Genomic DNA, 24,373 nt, shown 5'->3' with positions numbered 1-24,373 from the left:
AAAGTCTATATTTACCAATGTCTAATGCCATTTACCGCACAGAACTATATACACTCTGTTTTCTCAAAATTTAGTGAGAGTCCACTTACAGAGGACCACTTAATAATTATCTGGAAGACACTGTTTACAGTTTCCTCAGCTAACTCTTGTTTTTTGAGTGTGATTACTAGATTTTTACTATCAACAATATGAACTAACATTATATCTACATGAATACAGAGTGGCAAGTCGTTAATATACATTAAGAACAATAAGACAGCCAACATTGAACCCTGTGGGATACATTTCTTGATACCTCGCCAGTTAGAGGACTCTGCTGATTTCTTCAGACTGTCTTTACTGCTGATTTCAACCTTCTGCATTCTTCCAGTTAAATATGAATTAAAACATTTGTGTTCTGTCCCACTCATACCATAACACTAAAGCTTATCTAGAAGAACTTCATGATTCACAGAGTCAACAGCTTTTAAGAGATCATAAAAAAATCCCAATGGGTGATGTTTGGTTATTCAGAACATTTCATGTTTTTTCATTGATAGCATATATACCGTTTTCGGTCGAAAAGTGTTTCTGGGAACCAAACTGACAGTTTTTTATTTATTTATTTTTACAAATACGGAAGCAACTCTTGAAGACATTACGTTTTGAAGAATTTTGGGTGCATCTGTCAGAAGTGAGTTTGAGCGGGAGCTATTTGTTATTGTTGTTAGTTATGGTTGTTGGTTATGGTCTGCTACTTGGCCATCATTTGCAACCATTCATGGACTTCATGCTCTTGAACAAGGATGAAATTTTTATAGCTAACAATTCGCCATGTCCATGGGCCACAGATGTTCACGATTGCTTTGAAGAACATTCTGGACAGTTCGAGTGAATGATTTGGCCAGCCTGAATGCCCGACATGAATCCCGTCGAACATTTATTGGACATAACTGAAAGGTCAGTTCGTGCATAAAATCTTCCACTGGTAACACGTTAGTAAGTATGGACGGCTACAGAGTCATCATGGTTCAGTGTTTTTACAGGGGACTTCCAATGACATTGTGAGTCCATACCACGTTGAGTTTCTCCACTACGCAGGACAAACGGCGGTCCGACACGATGTTAGGAGGTATCGCATGACCTTTGACACCTCATCATTGGATGAAAGGTCGGATGATCGCCCGGTGCTACGTCTACGTCATCTACAGTGCTCAAAACTGAACACATTGCTCTTCTAATGGGATGACTAATATCTTGTCTCGTCAAATTAGTATCCATATGATGTTGATGAACATTTTATTAAGATATTAATAACTTGTGTGCAAGCTTTAGTTCAACTATGTTGACCACGCATCATAGAATGGTTACGTATAGACATCAAAATTAGTAGCGCTTCTGAATGCTGATTCGCCACATTATATCCAGCGAGATTCTTTGGATCGTGTGTCGAAAGTGTGCCCATTGTTTACTCCGTGGTGTTCAAAATGAGCTCAGGGTCTTCACACCCTCATGTCCGTATTCGCTGAGCCTTTCTGAGACATCTAATCGGAAGTGATGAAGCGACAAATTACCGCACCTGGTTGATTTGTGAGTGGCCATATATTCGTTATCGGCAGGAGAAGGCAGGTGTATAATTACGCAACGTCATCAAATGCCAACATCTCTTATACCAGATTATTTTCACAACCTACCTGAATACAACAATCCGTTAGAAAGCGAGACTGATCCATGAGCAGTGCATTTCTCTAACGCGCTGGGGGCCACTCACTGTGGGCGAGATATCCACCAAGAGTAGTCACACTTCTAAATGCAAAAGTATTTGATCAAGTGAACATCCACAAATGAGGAAAATATTTATAGAATAAAAATCCGCTTCAGTTGCCAGTAATTTCTTAATTTTCTGTATCAGTAGTTTCGAATCATAATGTTTCACCTAAAGGTGAAGTATTATAGTGTTGACAGACAAAAATGAAAGCTAAGATTGTGAAACGTGATATACTCACATAATTAAGGGAACATCAATTTTTGGCGGTCAGGACACTCAGTCATGGTAGTCACCCCACATCAGTAAGTTTTTTTTTTTACATTATTATTAAGTTCATTTCTGCCCAGAAGCCTTCACAAAGCAAGATTTTTTTGTTCCACTCCTATTGGTTTGTTCGAGATGGGTGTGACTCCCCTTTCCCCCAATAGTGATTGACCCAAGCGCCACACTGTTAAGTTTTACATACTTATGTGAATGGACCAATATTATCAAAATAAAGCTTCAGTTGTTATTTCAGCCTCATGGTACTTGTATACTAATAGTCCCTCCTCTTATTCGCAGTTGATGGTACATAAAGATGAAGCTTTATTCTTTGAAACCAGTTGTGAAATAAATTAAGAAATAATTGTCAACTGAAACGGATTTTTTCCGCCAATACTTCTAAATTTTAGGAATCGATTATGTAGGAAGATCAGTATTAAGGGAAGTTTTTTGAAAGTGACGGAATACAGAATAACGAGATATATCACCATAATTTTGACACAGGGGCTGGAGGGTAGATGTTTTACTTTTTTTTATATACGTCAAGTTCCGTAGGACCAAATTATTGAGGAGCATATCTCCAATTACATGGGACAGGTCAGTACATGAAATTACAACATAAAAGTAATAACATATAAAAATAAAATGTTAATGAACCCGGAAAAAGTCAAGCCATAAATTTAAGTAAACCAAATCAACAATACAAGAAGAAGCAGCTTAATTTTTCAAGGAAGTCCTCCATAGAATAGAAGAAGTGACCCATGAGGAAACTCTTTAGTTTATATTTGAAAGCACGTGGATTACTGTTAAGATATTTTAATTCTAGTGGTGGATTTTTGAAAATGGATAAAGCAGTATACTGCACATCTTTCTGCACAAGAGTTAAGGAAGTCAGATCCAACTGCAGATTTGAATTCTGCTGGGTATTAAAAAACTTAAAGCTGCTTATTCTTGGGAATAAGCTAGTTATGTTAACAAGAAATGATAATAAGGACCTTATATACTGAGAGGCCAATATCAAAATACCCAGACTCGTGAACAACAGTCGACAAGGGGTTCGTGAACTTACACCACTCATTGCCAGAACCGACTGTTTCTGAGCCAAAAATATCCTTTTAAAACCGGAAGAGTTACCCGAAAATATAACACCATAGAGATAAGCGAATGGAAACAAGTGAAGTAGATTAATTTTCGTGTTGAACGATCACTTACTTCAGATAGTGAAAACGACAGTATTAAGTCTATGGACAAGATCCTGAATGTGGGATTTTCCACAACAGTTTACTATCTATCTGAACACCTACAAATTTGAAGTGTTCAGGTTCACTAATCTTATGCCTGTTCTGTGAAATCAAAAGGTCAGGTTTTGTAGAATTGTGTGTTAGAAACTGTAAAAACTGAGTCTTTTTGTGATTTAGCGTTCGTTTATTTTCTACAAGCCATGAACTGCACTGTTTGAAACCAAGCCAATGTTGCACACAACATCCTTTGTTACCAAGCTAGTGTCATCAGCAAACAGAAATATTTTAGAGGACATATCATTTCTATAAATAAAGAACAGTAGTGGCCTCAACACTGATCCCTGGGGCACCCAACCCCCCCCCCCCCCCCTTGACTAGACCCCACTCAGAGCCCATACCACAGCCATTCTCAACGCTGTAAATACTGACCTTGTGCTGTCTCTTGCTTAAGTAAGAGTTGAGACAATTGTGAGCTACTCCCCATATTCTGTAATGGTCCAAAGTTGGAGAAATATTTTGTGATTAAAACAATCAAACATCTTAGATAAATAAATAAAAAATGCCTAGAGTTCAAATCCTTCTGTTTAGCTATCCAGTACCTCATAGAAAAAGAGAATATAACATTTTCAGTTGTTAAAATACTTCTAAAGCCGAACTGTACACTTGATAGAAAATCTTGTGACATAAAATGATCAATTACTCTTACATACATAGTCTTTTAAATAACTTTAGCAAACACTGGTAGCATAGAAATTGGTCTAAAATTGACTGCTGTAGCCCTTTCTCCTTTGTATAAAGTGGCTTTACTACTAAGTACTTAAATCTTTCAGGAAACTGACCATTCCTAATAAAAAAATTACAAAAATCGCTAAATACGGGCTAACATGAGCAGCACAGTACTTAAATACTCTGCTAGGAACTCAATCATATCCATGAGATTCCTTAGTCTTCAGTGATTTGATTATTGATTCGATCTCGGCCTTGTCTGTATCACAGAGGAGTATTTCAGGCATCAATCTCGAAAAGGCTTTTTCCCAGAGAGTTATTTGCTTCCCTGTAGAAACTAAATTTGTATTTAATTCACCAGCAATTCTCAGAAAATGAGTTAAATATTGTACATATATCTGACTTATCAGGAACAGAAATGTTTTTACTACAAACCTACTTTATATAGTTGACCTTGTGCTGCTGACCAGACACTTCCTTCACTACTAACCATATGATGTTAATATCATCCTGTAAATCAGCTATTCTATTTGCGCACCACATAGTCTTTGCCTTCCTAGTAACACTGTTAAGCACCTTACAGTACTGTTTGTAATGGGCTACTGTATCTTGATTGTGACTACTTATAACATTTTGGTATAATTCCTGCTTTTTTCTACATGACATCCTTATCCCACTAGTCAACCGCCCAGGCTGCCTTTTACTGCTAATAGCCCGTTTAGAACGTTCTAATTGAAAGCAACTCTCAAAGAGCATGAGAAATGTGTTAAGGAAAGCATTATACTAGCCTTCTGTTAACTGCACTATAAACACCCTGCTAATCTTGTTCCTTGTCGATGTTTAAAAAACTCAGTATCCATTGAATTAGCTTTCCAACATAGTCTGCAATCTGCAATTATATGTGACATTTGAGTACAAAAGCCTTTTAGTGTTAAGATTTGAGCATCATTGTCTTAAAGGCCATTCACACTTTTACTGACAGAATGTCCATCTAGTAATGAAGAATGAATAAAAATACTGTCTATGGCTGTCCTACTATTCCCCTGCACCCTAGTTGGAAAAAACACAGTCTGTATCGGATGATATGAGTTCACGAGATATATCAATAAGGTTTTTTTTCCACCATCATATATAAAATTGATGGTACAGTCACCACATCTGACTAATTTGTGCTACTTTCTATAACGTGAATCCAGAGCCATTTCTAGCTTGAGCGGAAATGGTTTGAGTCAGAGTTTGGGGACCTACAAACAAAAATTAAAAAATTAGTTTCACTAAATTCAACTGCCTCTGTACAATATTCAAATATCTGTTGAGTGCAGTGCCATGATTCGTCCATGGACTCAAGTGGAATACTGTTTTTTATGTCATGGCCACTCCACCACCCCGCAAGGAACTCCTTGAAAAACAGCCAGCTAATCTCTATCCCGGTAAAGGAAGCCTCTGAACTGTCAAATTATTTGAGTGGTGCTCCGATATACCAATCATTTCAGAGTCAATATCTATAAGCAGTTCACTAACGTTATCTCTAATACCTCTTACATTTTCATGAAGTATGCTAATTCCTTCTCTACTTGGAAACATGACGTTATCTGAAGGTGAGTCATTAGTTAGAGAGCAGGTATACCTCTCAGCTGACTTCAGTCTAAAAAAAGATGGAATGCTAGCACCAATTACTACAGGAATTTTTCCATGAGTGATCCCACCACCACCCACTACACTGTTACCTATAAGCTTTGCCAGCCTGACCTTCCCGTACCTATTGAGGTGCAAGCCATGCGTAGTGAAACCATTCAACTGGTACCACTGAAATATGACCCATGCTCTCTGCAATCAGTGCCCTCTCCAGCCCCATGTTAACGCCACTAACAGCCACATTAAGATGAGGCCCATCACGATGCTGAAACAGTTGCACGAAATGCACATTAGAGGTACCAGTTTGAGTAGCTATCTTTACTAGGTCACCACCTACATCATATTTCCCGTTCCTGTTAAGACTGTTCCCTGCTCCACCCGCTATCACTATCTGGTCCTCCTTCGTATAATTCCTGCATAACCCCCATATGCTGTCAATCACCTGAGCCAACGCCGTAATAGGCTACACAATGCTGGTGACCTGGTACTCACTCCCCAACATTTCCTGCAACTGCTGGCCCACACCTCTACTGCGCAAACTAACTAGCAGCAGTACCTTCGTCTTTCTGTTAGCCTTTACAACTAACCTATGCCTCATAACTGCTGAGGACTGCTGTATGTTCCCTACAGCTACAAGAGGTTCCTCTCTGCTCAACTCTGACAGTTTGTCAAATCTATTGCATATACGCAAATTTTAACTATCTGAATACCTCCTCCTCCTAGCTGCCTTCTTGCCAACTGCTAGTTCCCATTCGTCAGCTTCCTTAATCCTCCTCAACTTAGCTAGTTCCTCCTTTGCATGTTGTAATTGCACCTGAAGGGCACATACCCTATGTTCCTGCCCCTCTATCAACTTATTTCTATTACAAATTCTGCATTCTGCATTCCTAAGAGAGGGAGAGGATCTCGCTAGAATGTACACTGTCTTCCCCACTGCATCCCTCCCAACGAAAATACTTTGGACAAATCCCACACCGCAACGCGCTACTTACAAACCTATGACAGAGCCCACACTTCTCACTCAAGGTAAAATCTTACAGTTAATGGAAGAAACTGTACAGCTTTGTTACCTAAGTTCAGTTACACCAGTGGAAAAATTTATAGAACTAACTAGAGCGGTCTCGAAATTCTCTCTTTACTAAGACAGAAACTACTTTTCGAACGTCTTGTGGCACGTAAGACAATCTACCAAACTTGACACTGAGCTTTAGCATGTGGTCGGTCTTCTTAGTACTGCCAATGAATTTTAATCCTGGAATGCTCTCCACAGCTGCAAAGCGACTCTACTGATGGCAGTCAGCTTGGAATTTAATTTACCCTGAAGGTGAACAGTAACCCGCTACCCCGTTAAAGACTCATCCGTGCCTATTGTCTTCTAAATGAGTTCGCTGGGCCGTCCTGCTTCTCCACAGAATCCACAGATCTCTCCATCAGAAACCTTACCTATATTGAAAACGTGCAACCATGAAAATGGTTTGAAACTGCCTGAATACACCTATACCGACGTGTCATGTACGTCGCTTGCTGCGCGTTATGTCAGCACGATTTAATCCACGCAGCGTCACCATGAGGCGAAATTGGTTTGAGGGTCTTAAAGATCTCTTTTCTTATTGAAATGAAAGTTCGCTTGGTCATAAACTGTAATATTTTTGCAGAGAAACAAACGTCTAGCTCTCGCGTGAAACGATGAGCAGTGCTTTTACGGTAAGTTTTTCAGTTTATTATTAGAAACCAATTTTCGCCATACAGTGTTATTGCTGGAGTTATGCGAGGCGCATTTGTACTTTTAAGAAATAATATAAACATAACACACTGAGATGACTTAAGACATGGGAAGCGATATGCACGTACACAAATGGTGGTAATATCGCGTACACAAACTATAAAAGGGCAGTGCATTCGCGGAGCTGTCATTTGCACTCAGGTGATTCAGGTGAAAAGGTTCCCGACTTTATTATTGCCGCACGTCGGGAATTAACACACTTTAAACAATGAACAGTAGCAGTAATCAGAACCCACGGGACATACCATGTCACAAATTGTTACGGAATTTCGTATTCTGAGATCCACAGTGTCAAGAGTGTGTCCTGAATATCAAATTTCAGGCACTACCTATCAACACAGACAACGCAGCGCTGGCGACCGTCACTTAATCACTTAGGGCAGTGGCGTTTGTGTAGAGTTGTCAGAGCTAATAGACAAGCAACATTTCGTGAAATAACCGTAGAAATCAAGGTAGGACGTACGACAAACGTATCCGTTATGACAGTGCAGAGAAATTTGGCGTTAATGGGCTATGGCAGCAGACGACCGAAGCGAGTGCCTTTTGCTAATAATACATTACAGCGCCTCTACTGGCATAGTTACCATGTCGGGTGGACTCTAGAGAGAGCAAAACGTAGCCTAGTCAGATGAGTCCCGATTTAAGTTGGTAAGAGCTGATAGTAGGGATCGAGTGTGGTGCACTCCCCACGAAGCAATGGATCCAAGTTGTGAACGAGGCACTGTGCAAGCTGATGGTCGCTCCACAATGGTGGGGACGTATTAACCTGTAATGGACTGGATCCTTTGCTCCACCTGCTACTTGGAGACTATTTGCAGCCATTCGAGGTCTCAGTCTTCCTAAACAACGGTGGAATTAATCATACAGTGTAGGCTTTCACGGCCGGTGTTGTCTTTAGTTGAAACTTCCGGGCTGAGAGGCAGAGGTCGATGTACAAAATTCCCACCAACGTTTCGTCTCCATCTGCGAGGGACGTCTTCTGAGGTCTTCCGGGTACTGTCACTGAGGCTCCAGGCACTCTTTCATTTATAGAGCACATAGAGGGCACCACCATTCGTCATGTGATGCCGACGGTATGCCTATCTTTGGAAGTCGTCATCATTCTCGATTAAGGGTAATCGATTGTAATTCTGCTGCCGCCACGTCGACATCCATATTTTGTCCAACTTTAAAACTTCCTCTTTTCTACCAAATTGTTATGGTGTTTGTGAATCTCTATTGCTTCTCTATACATGCGGGATTGATAATGGGATGTACGTGCTATAACGTTTGTCTCATTAAATTTAATTTCGTGGCTCCCATCTCGAAAGTTACGCTCAACAACGGCCGAGTTTTCGATGTGTCCTAAGCGACAGTTTCGTTACGTTTGGCTAATCCGGTGTTTACACTACTTTTCGTTGTTCCAATACATAATGTCCACAACTTCATGGAATTTTGTATACCACTGGTCTTGCTAGGGGGGGTCGGGCGTCTTTTGCAGTTCTTAAATATTCCTTAATCTTCTTGGTGGGTCAGAAGATTGCTTTTATCCCATGCTTGGCCAGGACTTTCCCAATACGGTCCGTGACTTTATCAATGAACGGTAGGAAAACTTTTCCAGTAGGTGACGGTTGTTGCTCTGGACTTCTGGCTTCTTTTCTTTTTTGATGGAGGGCTGGATCAATTTCCTTGCTGGTATATCCGTTTTTCATGAAGGCTGACCGTAAGTGATTTAGTTCATCTTGTAAGTAATCCGGCTCACAGATTTTGCTGGCTCTGTCCACCAAGGTTTTCATGACACCTCTTTTTTGCCTAGGATGATGGTTTGATTCCTTGTGGAGGTATCGATCCGTGTGAGTGTTCTTTCTATATACCTTGCGGCCCAGCTACCCATCCACCCGTTTAATTACCGACAAATCCAGGAAACTGAGATCACCGTTGCTCTCTTTCTCCATCGTAAACCGTATCTTCGGGTTAATGCCGTTCAGGTGCTCCAAGAAGACATCCAACTCTTCTTGACCATGAGTCCACACTACAAATATGTCTTCAACATAGCGGTACCATTCAGCTGGCCTTTTACTGGCAGTCTGCAGCGCTCGCCGTTCGAAGCTCTCCATAAAGATCTCCATAAATAAATTTGCAACAGCAGGGCTGAGAGGGCTTCCGTAACCACCCCGTCGATCTTCTCGTAAAACTCGTTGCTATACTGGAAATAAGTTGTCGTCAGGCAGTGTTTAAGTAAAGCCACAATGACAGTCGTAAAAATATCTGGTACATACGAAATAACTTCGTTTACAGCCACCATGGTAAACAATGTCACTATATCGAAACTCACAAGAATATCACTTGGGCTGATGCACTCATCCGAAGAAAGAGAAGATTGTTTTACCAGTCGATTGGTATTTCTCAAAATTTTTGTTGTAGGACCCTTCTGAAGTTTTTTGTACGTAGTAGGATGCAGAATGTCATTAATCATCTTGTGACAATCTTCGGTGTTCAGCAAAACCGTAGCATTTCCTTTACCAGCTGCAAGTACTATAACACTTTTATCCGCATTGATCTCCCTCAGTGCAGTCCTTTCCGCTTGAGGCAAACTGCTGGTAGGTGGTTTCGCATGGCGTAATACTCTGGCTGTTTCAGTCCAACTGTTGCCAATTAATTTATGGAGATCTTCGAACATCGACAGCTGCATAGGGCCAGTAAAAAGCCAGCTAAATGATACCGCTGTGTTGATCACACATTTGTAGTGTGGACTCATGGTGAAAAAGAGTTGGATGTCTTCTTGGTGCATCTGAACAGTATTAAGCCGAAGATACTATTTACGATGCCGAAAGAGAGCAACGGTCAACTCAAAAAAATGGTTCAAATGGCTCTGAGCACTATGGGACTCAACTGCTGTGGTCATTAGTCCCCTAGAACTTAGAACTACTTAAACCTAACTAACCTAAGGACATCACACACATCCATGCCCGAGGCAGGATTCGAACCTGCGACCGTAGCAGTCGCACGGTTCCGGACTGCGCGCCTAGAACCGCGAGACCACCGCGGCCGGCGATCAACTCAATTTCCTGGATTTGCCAGTAATTAAACGGGTGGATGGGATGCTGTGCCACAAGGTATATAGAAAGAACACTCACACGGATCGATACCTCCACAAGGAATCTAACCATCATCCTAGGCAAAAAAGAGGTGTCATGAAAACCTTGGTGGATAGAGCCAACAAAATCAGCGAGCGGGATTAAAGATGAACTAAATCACTTACGGTGAGCCTTCATGAAAGACGGATGTACCAGCAAGGAAATTGATCGAGCCCTCCATCAAAGAAGAAAAGAAGCCAGTATTCCAGAGTAACAACGGTCACCTACTGGAAAAGTTTTCCTACCGTTCATTAATAAAGTCACGGACCGTATCGGGAAAGTCCTGGCCAAGCATCGGAAGGAAGCAATCTTCAGACCCACCAAGAAGATAGGCATACCGTCGGCATCACGTGACAAATGGTGGTGCCCTATTTGCGCTCTATAAATGAGAGAGTACCTGGAGCCTCAGTGACAGTAGCCGGACGACCTCAGAAGATGTCTCTCGCAGATGGAGACGAAACGTTAGATGGAAATTTTATGCATCGACCACGGCCTCTCAGCCCGATTTTTCAACTGAAAACGGTGGAATTTTTATAGAAAAGAGAGCGCCATGTCCACTGGCCACAATTGGCCGCAACATGTTCGAAGTACATTCTGAGCAATCCGAGGGAATGATTTCGCCACACAGATTGCCCGACATCAAGTATGGGCCACAATCGAGAGGCTAGTTTGTGAGGAAAATCGAACACCACCAACACTTTCACAGTTATGGGCTGCTAAACAGGCAATTATTTCGGCAAGGGTCTTCCAACGACTTGGGTCCACGCCACATGGAGTTGCTGCACAACGGCGGGAAGAAGGAGGGCCCATCACGGTACCTGGAGGTATCCGATGACGTTTCTCACCTCTGTGTGTATGACAATTACGTATTTAAAGCAAGACTGGTAACAAACGGGAATTAACCACAAGGAGTGAATATCACGTCTAAGCATAACAACTGACATACCACGAAGTCATGTAGAAATAATATGAGATTACACTGCTGTTAGTCTGTTCTGTTCGGAGGCTCTATAAATCATATCAATATGGGATTGAGGTATTACAGACAATCCCAGTGAAATTAGTCACTTCTATCTTTACACATTACTTAGAGGATACTCATCTTCTTAGTGGTAAATAGAAAGTGAAGCGCAACAATCCTAAATTCATATGTTTGTAGTGAACAAATTTTCAATACTTGTCCGAACATTTTGACTGAGGTTTAACTAATATTGTGGTGGTTCATTTATGGAAGCCAAAAGAGATTTGCTTTCCTAAGGCACACAGTTCAAGGAAATGCTTCATTTCAAGTTTTGTTTAATGACTTAAAGATCTTTGGAGAGTGTTTTCACCTAGATCAATGTTCATCTGAGGCTCACAAAACCCTTTTAATGTAACTGTACTAGCGATTCACTTGTACACCGAAAGAATTTCCTCGAACGATACTACGATGTTTTTAGACATCAAAATTGTAGTACTAGACGAGGCAACATTAGCTATAATTTTGATGCTCAGTTAGAGAGTGAAACTTCAGTCAATATTTTGATCGAGGGTAAGAGATAACTAATAGTAAGTGTCGTAGCCCAGAAGATGATTTAACTTATATGCAACAGAACTAGACTCACTAAATCCAGATAGAATGTGACGTCTACCAGAATTAATTTACAGTGTCATTTTAACATGTCATTTACATGATCGAATCATCGAATCCTTACATCAAGTAATTTTTACCAAAATTAAATTTCTATATAAAAAATCACTATCACTAGTGGATATAAGAACTAATAGGGTTTAATAGGTCTACATTACCAACTGCACAATATCAAAATTATATAAAACAGTAACTCTACAGCCGCCACAGGCAGAGTGAAACTTATTAAACCATAGAAATAATGGAAAATTTTTCATTATATATTACACAGTTCATTAATTTTCTTTGCATTCATTGTGCACATTTATGTGCGTTACCTTAGAGTCGCACTTCAACATTATGTAAGAAATAAGATTTACCTTAAGAAACGTTGGTAACACGTGGGCAACATGTAAATTAAAATGATGAGAAAGTTCATCCGTAAAGTCGGCCGAACTTTAAGGGGGATTTCCTGATACAAGCAACAGAACACTGTCAGTAGGAATGCATTCTGCCGCTGACCAGGAAAGGATGTGCTACCCACCACCAAGACGTGATTACTCGTGAGGCGAGGGTCAGAGATCTTTGAAAGTGTCCCTTTTAATTCAAACTACTTACCTGCATCTCTGTGGAAATTGTTCGTTCAATAAATATACTGGATGACTTACCTCTTCTGGAATCTCTGTAACATAAAACAAAAACAAATTGCGTTAGGAGCTGCTGGTACCTTCTAAGACTAATTTAATTAAATGAAAGTGTGTGACATGACATGCAATCTTTTATGTTAATTTACAGTTGCTCAATAGCGAAATGGTTCCTATCTGTCGTTATGTGGAAGGGTTAGCGAGACTGCAAGGCACTAAACATTATTTACTTTGTAATTACTGTAAGTAAGAATATACTTCAGCGCGCAATAAATAACCGCGGGGCACCGCTCTAAGCTTACCGGAGATACTTTGGTAGACTGCTTTAACTCTTAGTATGAATTATGAAACGTTTGTTGTTCATCCGTCCACTGTGATATTTCCACATGAGAATCCCTGAACAGACGATACTGTTCGTTCTTCACTGGGGGTGCCACTGTAGTTATTTGTACCGTGCCTCATTTCAGGAGAGCCACCCTCACTTTAATCCTGTTCAAAAACATGCTGTCGGGTAGCGTGTCAAATTGATCCTTTTTTTTCTGAATTTTGATACTGTGTACTCGTGTTTCGCAACTCCCTCTTGATTGGAATGTTACCAAATCACGCATCACGTTGCCTTGAAGGTCGGTCACGTTGTCAAAGAGCCAACCCTACACTCGAATTTCTGCGTTTTGTCCTTTTGTGGGCCCGGTCTCGGAAACTGACATACGGCAGGGAGAGCGGCAGGCTGACCACATGCCGCTCCATATCCGCATCCAGTGACGCCTATGGTCTGAGGATGACACGGTGGCAAGTGGGTGGCGTTGAGCCTTCATGGCCTGTTGTGGAGGAGTTTAGTTTACTTTCTAGTCCTTTTGTGGTATGATCCAATTGATTACACTAAGTCTTGTCATAATGATAATTTTGTCAGAAAAGAACTCTCCGTGTACTGTATTCCTATCAAGTCGCAGTAAACGTCAACGTATGGCTGTTCTTGTACTGAGGAAAAGTGTAGGGGAAACATTTTGTATTGCTCTATTATTTATCAAAACATTCTGGGGAATGTCTTTGTCAAATGGTTCAAATGGTTCTGAGCACTATGGGACTTCACTTCTGGGGTCATCAGTCCCCTAGAACTCAGAATTAATGATACCTAACTAACCTAAGGACATCACAGACATCCATGCCCGAGGCAGGATTCGAACCTGCGACCGTTGCGGTCGCGCCGTTCCAGACTGTAGCGCCTAGAACCGCTCTTCCACTCTGGACGGCCAATGTCTTTGTCACTTGAGCTAGAGATGTTGCTGCTTTACTATTTGTGACGCAACAGCACTGTCGAATTACGATTGCACGTCCAGTACTCCGCACACCCAGTTCACAGTTGGCAAGTCGAACGCACATCTGTTGCTAAGTGTTGCTAGTTCAAACACCCATTGTAGTCACTGCAACGATGTCGATTACACGTCGGGAATAAACTCAGTCCTGGAACACTTTGGACGGTTGGTGTATATCCAAGAGGAGCCAAGATTCCAAAATTTACATTTTATGTACAACTGTTCCAGTGAGAATGAAAAGGTAACGTGCCCAAAATACTAAAACTGACAAAGTACACAAAATATATTTCTTTGATATTAAGTGATAAGCATATTTCATCGGCATCGGCACAATACGTCTTTTAACGTTATTAATACCAACAGACGCACATTTTTGTTATGAATTCCTGGTTATTGTTTTCAAACATGAGAAACGTAACTTACTTTTTGAGTAATGTTATGTTATCAGCGAAAGTTAAAAATATTAAATGGAAAATCCCGTTGGTTAGGAACCAAATTAACAATAAAAGTATGCTTCCTCAAAGTGGAGAAAGTGGTTCAAAAGTGATTTATTCAACTGTGACGCCATATACAAAACATTACTGTCTTAAAATAAACAATTTTATCAGCCTTCAGTTGCAAGGTAATTTTTACTCGTTTACCAAGGTTTCGATTCCAGCAATGGAATCTTCTTCAGAACCTATAAATTAAACCACATACGGACATATATTACACACTGAAATGCATCATCAGTCTAATGATTGAATAATGAAGAAATCGTGATACTTACAAAAAATTAAATTATTTTGAGAGCCAAACACTGACCATGTCACAGATTAAAAATTAAAACAATAAAGAGACATAATTTTTCGGAAAGCAACCTCTTCCGACATCATCATCCCAGCTGATTCCACCCATCCTCAGGCCCATAAAATGGCCTTTTTTCACTCGAGTATCCATCGAGCCCTTTCCATTCCGCTTTCGGCAGTCAACTTACAGAAGTCCTCGAAAACATCGCTCAGAATAATGGATATAATCCCAGTATAGTGGAACAGCTGTTCAACAAAAAAACACGAACGAAGACTACCATCTTTTCCAGTTCAGGTACCAACAATCAACACCAGGCAATGAAATACATATCAGTTCCCTTTATAGGGAACTACCTGTAATGTAGATGTCATGTAGATGTAGGTCGTTTATTAAAAAACCTAGGGTGTAAAGTTTCATACTCTACCACCAGCAACCTCAAAAAGAATTTAGTTCATTCTCTGGATAAAGGTACTGAGTAATCGTCGCTGTCAGGTGTGTATACGATCACGTGTGCTGAATGTCCTTCTTATTACATTGGCCAGACAGGAAGGGCCCTGTGTGTTAGGTTTAGAGAGCATCTGCCGACAAAAAGCGGTGATGGAACACGAGGATCTACATTTGCTGAACATCCGGTCCAAAAGGCGCATGCTCCCAAGCCTCAAAAGACGCAGAGCTTTTACATAATGAAGTCAAGGGATGTAGGCTAGACACCCTCAAAGAAATGCAAATTTGTAAACATCTTGTTATTGATAGAGACAACTTAATGATCAGCTGCAACTAGAAAATAGAAGTTATTTCGAAGGATTTCAACCTTTACTCCAGTGGAGTTGACCCACAGTCCGCTTCGAAGGGCCGATGTAATCTTATGATTATGCGTCTTTATTGTTTTAATTTTCAATCTGTGACATGGCCAGTGTTTGGCTCTAAAAATATTTCAATTTTTTGTAAGTATCACAATTTTTTATTATTCAGTCATTTGACTGATGATGCATTTCAGTGAGTAATATATGTCCGTATGTGGTTTAATTTATAGGTTATGAAGAAGGTTCCATTACTGGAATCGAAACCTAGGTAAACGAGTAAAAATTACCTTGCAACTGAAGGCTGATAAAATTGTTTATTTTCTGTACATTTTACGGTTGCTGACTCGCTGCATTATGTTAAAGATTTGTAAATTTCTGTCTTACGCCTTTTTTCGTCCCGCAGTGTTACTGTTGTTTTTATTATGTTCGAGCATTGCACTATTTAATATCGACTAGCATAATTATAGGGCAACCAGACATGTTCTGGAAGCTATAGTTTTGTTGTTCAAGTGTTCATCCGAGTCAGTGAATGAGGGGAACCTTCCGAAAAGACCTATAAATTGTCCGCTAGAATTGCCTTATAACTACTTAGTACTAAGCCAAGGTGATCTCGACTGTAGGATTGAAAACTAACTCGATGTCTGTATGTTGTGCTGTGCGGCCCGGCGCCATTCACCATCCCCCTCCCTCCCCATCACATTTCATATAGAGAATATATTTTCGACCTTTTCGCTGTTATTATCTGTATTTCAGATTTAATTATTTTAGTCAGTGCCTGCAGTGCGGATGTTCACACCTATAGTATAGCAATGTTCTTCGGAGTCTACTGTGCAAGGTCTGTCATTCTTGCTAGGGTGAAAAAGTCAGAAAATAAAAAGAAACAAAATCAACCTGACTGCTGACTGATACCGGCACATGTCTTGCCCGTCAACATCTAATAGTAAACTTCTACTCTGATTACGTTGTTCAGCAAGGGGTAGTCTTGTATATAGCGGTCATCTTCACGATATTATTGAAAATTTGCAGCCAGTATCAACCCGCAATGGTGTTCAAATGAGCCTTTTCTGTAGATCGGTACTGGCTGCACGAGGAAGAAAGATAGAAAAGATTCGCGGCTTTGTCTGCTCTGTTCCGTAAAGTTTGGCCCACGTTGACTGCCAGACGGTGCCAGAGCAGGTGACCTGCCAAAGATAGGGCATAGTTCCCGGTCGGTTAACTGCGTACTGACTGAATAAAATCAAGTTCCGTACAGGTCACTGAAGTTATACTACCTCCCGTCGATCTCGGAAATTTTAAACCTATTATGTGACCGAATCGCAATCGTTGCTCGTGGTGTAGCGGTAGCGTTCTCGCTTCCCGAGATTGGGTCCCGGGTTCCATTCCCGGTGGGATTTTCACCTGCGCCCAGATGATTGGGTGTTGTTGTGTCGCCTTCATCATCGTCGTCCATCCCATTACGGGTGGAGGAAGGAAACGGCAAACCACCTCCATTAGGACCTTGCGTAGTACGGCGGTGCGAGCGTTCCGTTATTGTTATTGTGGTCTTCAGTCCTGAGACTGGTTTCATGCAGCTCTCCATGCTACTCTATCGCGTGCAAGCTTCCTCATCTCCTATTACCTACCGCAACTTACATCCTTCTGAATCTGCTTAGTGTATTCATCTCTTGGCCTCCCTCTATGATTTTTACCCTCCATGCTGCCCTCCAATACTAAATAGGTGATCCCTTGATGCCTCATAACATGTCCTACGAACCGATGCCTTCTTTTAGTCAATTTGTGCCACAAAATTCTCTTCTCCCCAATCCTATTCAATACTTCCTCATTAGTTATATGATCTACAAATCCAATCTTTAGTATTCTTCTGTAGCACCACATTTCAAAAGCTTCTATACTCATCTTGTCCAAATTACTTATCGTCCATGTTTTACTTCCATACATGGCTACACTCCATACAGATACTTTCGGGAACGACTTCCTGACACTTAAATCTATGCTTCTTCAGAAATGCTTTCCTTGCCATTGCCAATCTACATTTTATATCCTCTCTTCTTCGACCATCATCAGTTATTTTGCTCCACAAATAGCAAAACTCCTTTACTACTTTAAGTGTTTCATTTCGTAATCTAATTCGCTCAGCATCACTAGACTTAATTCGACTAAATAGCATTATCCTAGATTTGCTTTTGTTGATGTTCATCTTATATCCTCCTTTCAAGACACTATCCATTCCGTTCAACTGCTTTTCCAAGTCCTTTGCAGTGTCTGACAGAATTACAATGTCATCGGCGAACCTCAAAGTTTTTATTTCTTCTCCATGGATTTTAATACCTACTCCGAATTTTTATTTTGTTTGCTTCACTGCTTGCTCAATATACAGATTGAATAACATTTGGGAGAGGCTTCAACCCTGTCTCACTCCCTTCCCAACCACTGCTTCCCTTTGATGTCCCTCGATTCTTATAACTGCCATCTGGTTTCTGTACAAATTGTAAATAGCTTTTGGCTCCCTGTATTTTACCCCTGCCCCATTCAGAATTTGACAGAGAGTATTCCAGTGAACATTGTCTAAAGCTTTCTCTAAATCTACAAATGCTAGAAACGTAGGTTTGACTTTCCTCAATCTATTTTCTAAGATATGTCATAGGGTCAGTATTGCCTCACGTGCTGAAACATTTCTACGGACTCCAAACTGATCTTCCCCGAGGTCGGATACCAACAGTTTTTCCATTCGTCTGTAAAGAATTCGCGTTAGTATTTTACAGTTGTTACGTATTAAACTGATAGTCCGGTAATTTTCACATCTGTCAACACCTGCTTTCTTTGGGTTGTAATTATTATATTCTTCTGGAAGTCTGAGGGTATTTCGCCTGTCTCATACATCTTGCTCACCAGATGGTCGAATTTTATCAGGACTGGCTCTCCCAAGGCCGTCAGTAGTTCTAATGGAATGTTGTCTACTCCCGGAGCCTTGTTTCGACTTAGGTCTCTCAGTGATCTGTCAAACTCTTCACGCAGTATCATATCCCTCATTCTATCTTCATCTACATCCTGTTCCATTTCCATAATATTGTCCTTAAGTACATCGCCTTTGTATAGACCCTCTATATACTCCTTTCACCTTTCTGCTTCCCTTCTTTACTTAGAACTGGGTTTCCATCTGACCTCTTGATATTCATACAAGTGGTTCTCTTTTCTCCAAATGTTTTTTTAATTTTCCTGTAGGCAGTATCTATCTTACCCCTAGTGAGATTAGCCTCTACATCCCTACATTTCTCCTCTAGCCATCCATGCTTAGCAATTTTGCACTTCCTGTAGATCTCATTTTTGAGGCGTTTGTATTCCTTTTTGCCTTATTCATTTACTGCATTTTTATATTTTCACCTTTCATCAATTAAATTCAATATATCTTCTGTTATCCAAGAATTTCTACTAGCCTTCGTATTTTTACCTACTTGATCCTCTGCTGCCTTCACTACTTCATCCCTCAGAGCTACCCATTCTTCTTCTACTGTATTTCGTTACCCCATTCCTATCAGTTGTTCCCTTATGCTCTCACTGAAACTCTGTACAACCTCTGGTTTAGTCAGTTTATCCAGGTCCCATCTCCTTAAATTACCACCTTATATCCTCTCTTCCTCTCTTCCGTATCGTTCCCTTACGCTCTGTCAAGCCGTTTGGGACTTCATTTCCATTTGCATTAGTAATTAATACAGTATTCGCCGTTGCTACAGTCTCAGCACTCTGAATTCAAAATAAATTTAAACACATATGCAGTGCTCTAGTCAGAACTCGAACATGCTGGCCTTCGGCGCACTAAGGCCAAATGTACTGATTATCCGCTACACGGTTTGCAGCGCAAATAAATTTCCTGAATTACTCGTAAGCTGAGACGACATTTGTCTTGTTAACAACATTAGTTTCCGTCGTACAGCTCAGAACAGATACAGGTATGTTGAGTAGGGACTCTTTGTTAGCCCTGTACTGGACAAGAACTGAAAGCTGCAAAATGACGTTAGCACATTTAAGATTAATGTTATCGCTATTTACGCCTGAGCTGGCTCAAGTACAGGAAGATTCTTCTCTGCAAAACAGAAATCAATATCGTCTTTGAAGTGTTACATACTTAACACACTAAACACCTCACAGAGAAAGAATGAACACAATATACCTACCGTTTTTGTTGTCTCTGAAGTGGAATAAATTGAATTAATATAGAAATAGCACATCTGAGGAATTGTAGAAAAACATTGAACATCACTGATGGCGATTGTTCACCCAAAATCCTTTTCCCATTGCTCTTGTGTGTGTGGCATTTAGTCACAAGCAGTGGAACTAAATAAAACTAACTCTCATTACAGTTGTTAGTCTAACAAGAGCACTGTACTTACTCTAAACTCTTAACCAATATGTGCATCTAGGAAACTTACGCATCGCTGTCGACACGATCGATGCAGGAAATGGTTGTGATTGTCTTGAAGAGATTGCTCGATCCTGTAAAAATTTCTGACATTACTACATTGTACACTAAGAATATGCGAGTTACAATATTTAGAAGGCCAGATGAAAAGGTCTGTCAGAGATGTTTGAATAACATTTTACTTTCGTCATTTTGGTGCATGATGTCCAAACTTACTCAAGAGTCGTGTTTATTTAGTGAATTGCTTAGTTTATACGGCTTTCCAGAAGAATTGTTGTTTGCTTAACGTTGAAGGTACGAAACAGGAATATCGATCCATACAAAGACCCAAGACTTTGCCCACATATAAAAAAAAACATTAAGAAATTGTTTAACGTGGTATCGGAAGATTGGCAGTTAATTTTGTATGCAAAAGCTACCACCAGGGGCTCGTCGGCAAGAGGCGTACGGTATATTTTAGACGAAGAATTAACCATTAAAACACATTGTACAATGGCGATGCCAGCTGAACGGAAAGCTGTTTAAGAGCGTACGTAGAAATGAATTTGTCGACAATATTTGGACTGTTTCATACAGAATCATCCCTAGTCTGTGTGGCAGCTTTTACAATTAACAGATATCTGTTACCCTTTCTTTCAAGAAACTAACATTATAAATACACGGCTTGGTGGCGAATGGCCCTGAAACAAAAACGTCTCATTGGTCCATCTGGCAGACATATTATACTCAGTACATAATATGAGATACAAATGAGACTCTTCTCATAGATTACCAAACAATCGGTGATACAATATTTTGCCAATAATACCCAACTCTTCTGGATCACCTACACGGAAAAAAATCGAGTGGAGACAGCGGTTGCTCATAGTTTGGTTGAATAAAGTTTTTCAGATTTTCGAAATAAAACATTCCAGCTCTCGATGGCAGCCTCTGCCGTCATAGTGAGGAGCAAAAAACCGCTGACTGCCAGAACTGTTTTGTTTATTGTTATTTCATCCTCCTACCCCCTGTGGGACAGGGTTGGCAGCCAGCGGTACAATGTTCTGCTCTTCAGCCAATAACATTTTCAAAAGTGTAACAAATATGAGAAAAATTGGGACTGTTTCTTTTTTAAATTAAAAATCAAAGACAGACAAATTTAAAAGCACTGCAGTACTGCACTTACACTAGAAATCTAAAGGACGTGAACTGGTAGAGAAGTTGGCAGGATGAAAGAATATGTTCCATAGGGTTTAGGGGTCTGTAGTAGGATAACTATGAGATGAAGGTTGGTGTTGGAGTGGATAGTGGAAAGACAGCAGGTTGGAAAAACAAAAGGGCATGGAGGATTCTGGTGTGTGGGTCGGCTAGCGCTAATAAGGGGAAATGGATGTGTAAGGATGAAGAGGGAAAAGGACAGAGTAGCCCTGATGCGAGTGGGATGGATGGGGAAGAGTGAAGGTTGCTTGGAGGGATAAATATCGGGTGAGTCTCATTGTCTGGGAGAGGGAGTTGGTTAACGTCTTGTTGGGACCGGACATTGGTGTAGGGATGGTGCGACGTGCTTGTGAAGGCGCAACAACGTACAGGGGTGGTTACCAGAGGCTCGACAATGGGATACTGGAATGTGGTTTGGGGATGGTACAGGAGATCCAAAGGTATTCGAAATAGGTGAGGAAGGGTGGTAATATGATGATATAGTAGAGGATAGCTGTGGGGTAGATAAAAGGATGTGGAAATCGAGAGAGAGTGCATCTCGTCCGAGGATAAGGAGAAACGAATAGAAATTTGGTTGGGTGGAAATCCATGCAGTAACTGCGTAGTAGAGGATGGGTCGAATCAGCGTTTTCCATGTGTGGAGAATAGAGGAGGGGAGTTACCCAAGTTCGGCGTGTTAGTAGTTTTAGTCTATTTCGGGGTTTCTGTTGGATGGTTACGAGCTGAGGTTGCCGGTCGAGGGTTAGTCCAAGATATTTTAACGGATTTGTTAATTAGAGAAAACAGGCGTAAATGGTAAGATAAAAGTTAAGGATACGGAAGGTGCAGGGCCGGCATTGTTTTCCGCTTACGTAGAAACGGTTGTAGCATTTTGTACATCAGACAGGGCCGATGTGGTTCGTTTGGGGAAGCCGCTTTGGGCAGTTCGCAGTCTGCTGTAGGATCAGTGATGTCTTCTGGCGCTTGTTGTCGGCGCCACGTTTAAGACAACCGCACCCGCCTCTTCACAAACGTCAAGCATCCATCTTTGTTCCCTATCGACTTCCAAAGCCCGTCACCACCCCCAGATAAGTGCGTACCCCTGGGCTCTGTTAAAATTTTTGCTATTTATCGTGACCTCAGGGGCCTCCTTTTCAGCGGAATCTCAATATGTTGACGCACGAGCCTAGACTCTCGTCCCTCCAAGTTGTATTTTGTGTCCACTTTCGAGGCAGTGCTCAACTGTGGCCATCTTGTTACGATGCCTTTGTTTAATATGTCACTTGTACTCAGTACAATTGTGGGAACCGTTTGACCTGTATACATGCTGCCAGTCGTTTTCGCCACACTGTATACAAGAAAGCGGCCCTGGACACGTTATTACACATAGCAAAGATTCTTTCTAATGACGACCACCTACAATCTTAAGTGCAGCATTTGTGACGTGTGTTACGGTAACAGCAAGGGTGACACTGCCAACGCTTGTAGGTGCCATCGGCGAAGGATGCCTTGTAGATCGGCCGAAGAGGCTAACCGCCTGCTGTCCTACCGTACTGTAGGGCGACGAGTAGCGAGTTAGTACGTGTGCTACAGAGACTTGGAATGACCCACCGCTGAGATATGAGATATGCTGCTCCATGTTAAAAACGACATAGATTTTCGTGTGCCCGGTGTGTGTAATGTCCCTTGGGGATGCGGCAGCATCTGTGTTGGTCAAACAGTTCGCAGAGCTGTGGAGGTTTTGTACTGAGCACAAGCAACATATTAAACAAAGGGACTTTGACAAGTCGGCCATAGCAGAGCATAGACTGGAAAATAGACACGTAATACAATCTGAAAATTCGAGAGTCTTGTCTCGTGCGTCAATGTGCTCAAACTCTGTTATAAAAGAGGTAGCCGCGAGTAGAATAAATAACGATAATATTAACAGAGATCAAGGGTACACATTTAGTAGGCTCTGAGTAACAAAAGAGAGCAAAGACGAATGCTAGGCGCTTGTATGGATGCGGGACCTGCAGTCTCACGCGAAGCGTAGGCCCCTAGTGACACGTGACGTCACTGGTCCCGCGGGTAACTCGCACTGCTGTCAGCTGCACAGCTCGCCTTCCGCGCACGCGTTATTTCAACCGTCTCTGATTGGTTCCAGTTGCTGAAATCGTGTCTATGTAAGCGGAAGACTGTGCCAGTCCTAACGGTCAGTGATTGTTAGTATTCCGTGACTGTCTGTAAAAAGGGAATTGCTATACGATCGCTTCGTTTTCCACCTTTCTGTCCGTCTGACTACTGTTCATATTGTATGCTCAGACGTTACCTACCTCGCACTACACTTGTTAATGAAAGCGATGTTAATACTGTAAGAAGATGTTAAGACAGAAATTATTTTTCGTAACCGTGTCTCAGTACTTATGACGCAAATAAGGAATTTCCAGTGGTAACCTATCGTGGTAAGGTCCGATTTACGCAAAACCAAACGATTATTTCTTACAAGATACCTCATAGGAAGACACCTTGGTAGTGTTGTTCAAATTATTTACTATAAACTGTCTTGTATCGTATGGGAAACTGCTTACTAATGTTCCATTTGTCTCCCAGCCATAGCAATACGCGCAGAATGTGCTGAAGTCATAATCGTATCGTCGGCTGGCGGGCGCCAGTTGTCCCTTTGATCGGAAGGCGCGGTGCTTCTTCCCACGGACCACGTTTGTGGCGCTGGAGCCTGGAACAGATTAAAATACATGTCGAAGCAGTCTAGGTGGGGCCACCTTTCCACTGATCCAACGAAATAATGAAACATTTATGTGCGTGAATGTGTGTGTGTGTGTGTGTGTGTGTGTGTGTGTGTGTGTGTGTGTGTGACAGAGAGAGAGAGAGAGAGGGGGGGGGGGGGATGGGGAGAGGGGCAGGGGGAGAGACGTTAGAGGTGGAGGGGTAACAAGAGAATAAAGTAAACAAAGCCAGAACAGGTGGTTGGAGAGACTGAAAGTTATGAAGTGTTTTAATTTCGGACGAATGGTGAGCCACATGCAAAGGAAAGTCGGCTAGTGCGCTAGCTGTTGAGTTTCCACTTCACTTAATGGCATTAATCTTACTACGCTTTGTCTAACATTAATGTT

The 24,373-nt window shown here is 41.3% G+C and overlaps 1 protein-coding gene across 1 annotated transcript in view; it reads right to left on the bottom strand.

Moving 5' to 3' along the window:
* LOC126285161 (uncharacterized) overlaps window positions 1-24,373 on the bottom strand; it is a 56,001-nt gene that overhangs the window by 4,105 nt on the left and 27,523 nt on the right. Inside the window, exons 4-6 of the mRNA XM_049984472.1 lie at window positions 23,831-23,976; window positions 20,095-20,158; window positions 12,787-12,800 (exon numbers count right to left, since the gene is read on the bottom strand). Of these exons, the coding sequence (XP_049840429.1) occupies window positions 12,787-12,800; window positions 20,095-20,158; window positions 23,831-23,976 (224 nt within the window). The remainder of the gene's footprint in view (window positions 1-12,786; window positions 12,801-20,094; window positions 20,159-23,830; window positions 23,977-24,373) is intronic.

The sequence above is a fragment of the Schistocerca gregaria genome, chromosome 8, assembly GCF_023897955.1.
Source record: "Schistocerca gregaria isolate iqSchGreg1 chromosome 8, iqSchGreg1.2, whole genome shotgun sequence".
Taxonomy (NCBI): Eukaryota; Metazoa; Arthropoda; class Insecta; order Orthoptera; family Acrididae; genus Schistocerca; species Schistocerca gregaria.
This window is presented reverse-complemented; position numbering and strand designations above follow the sequence as displayed.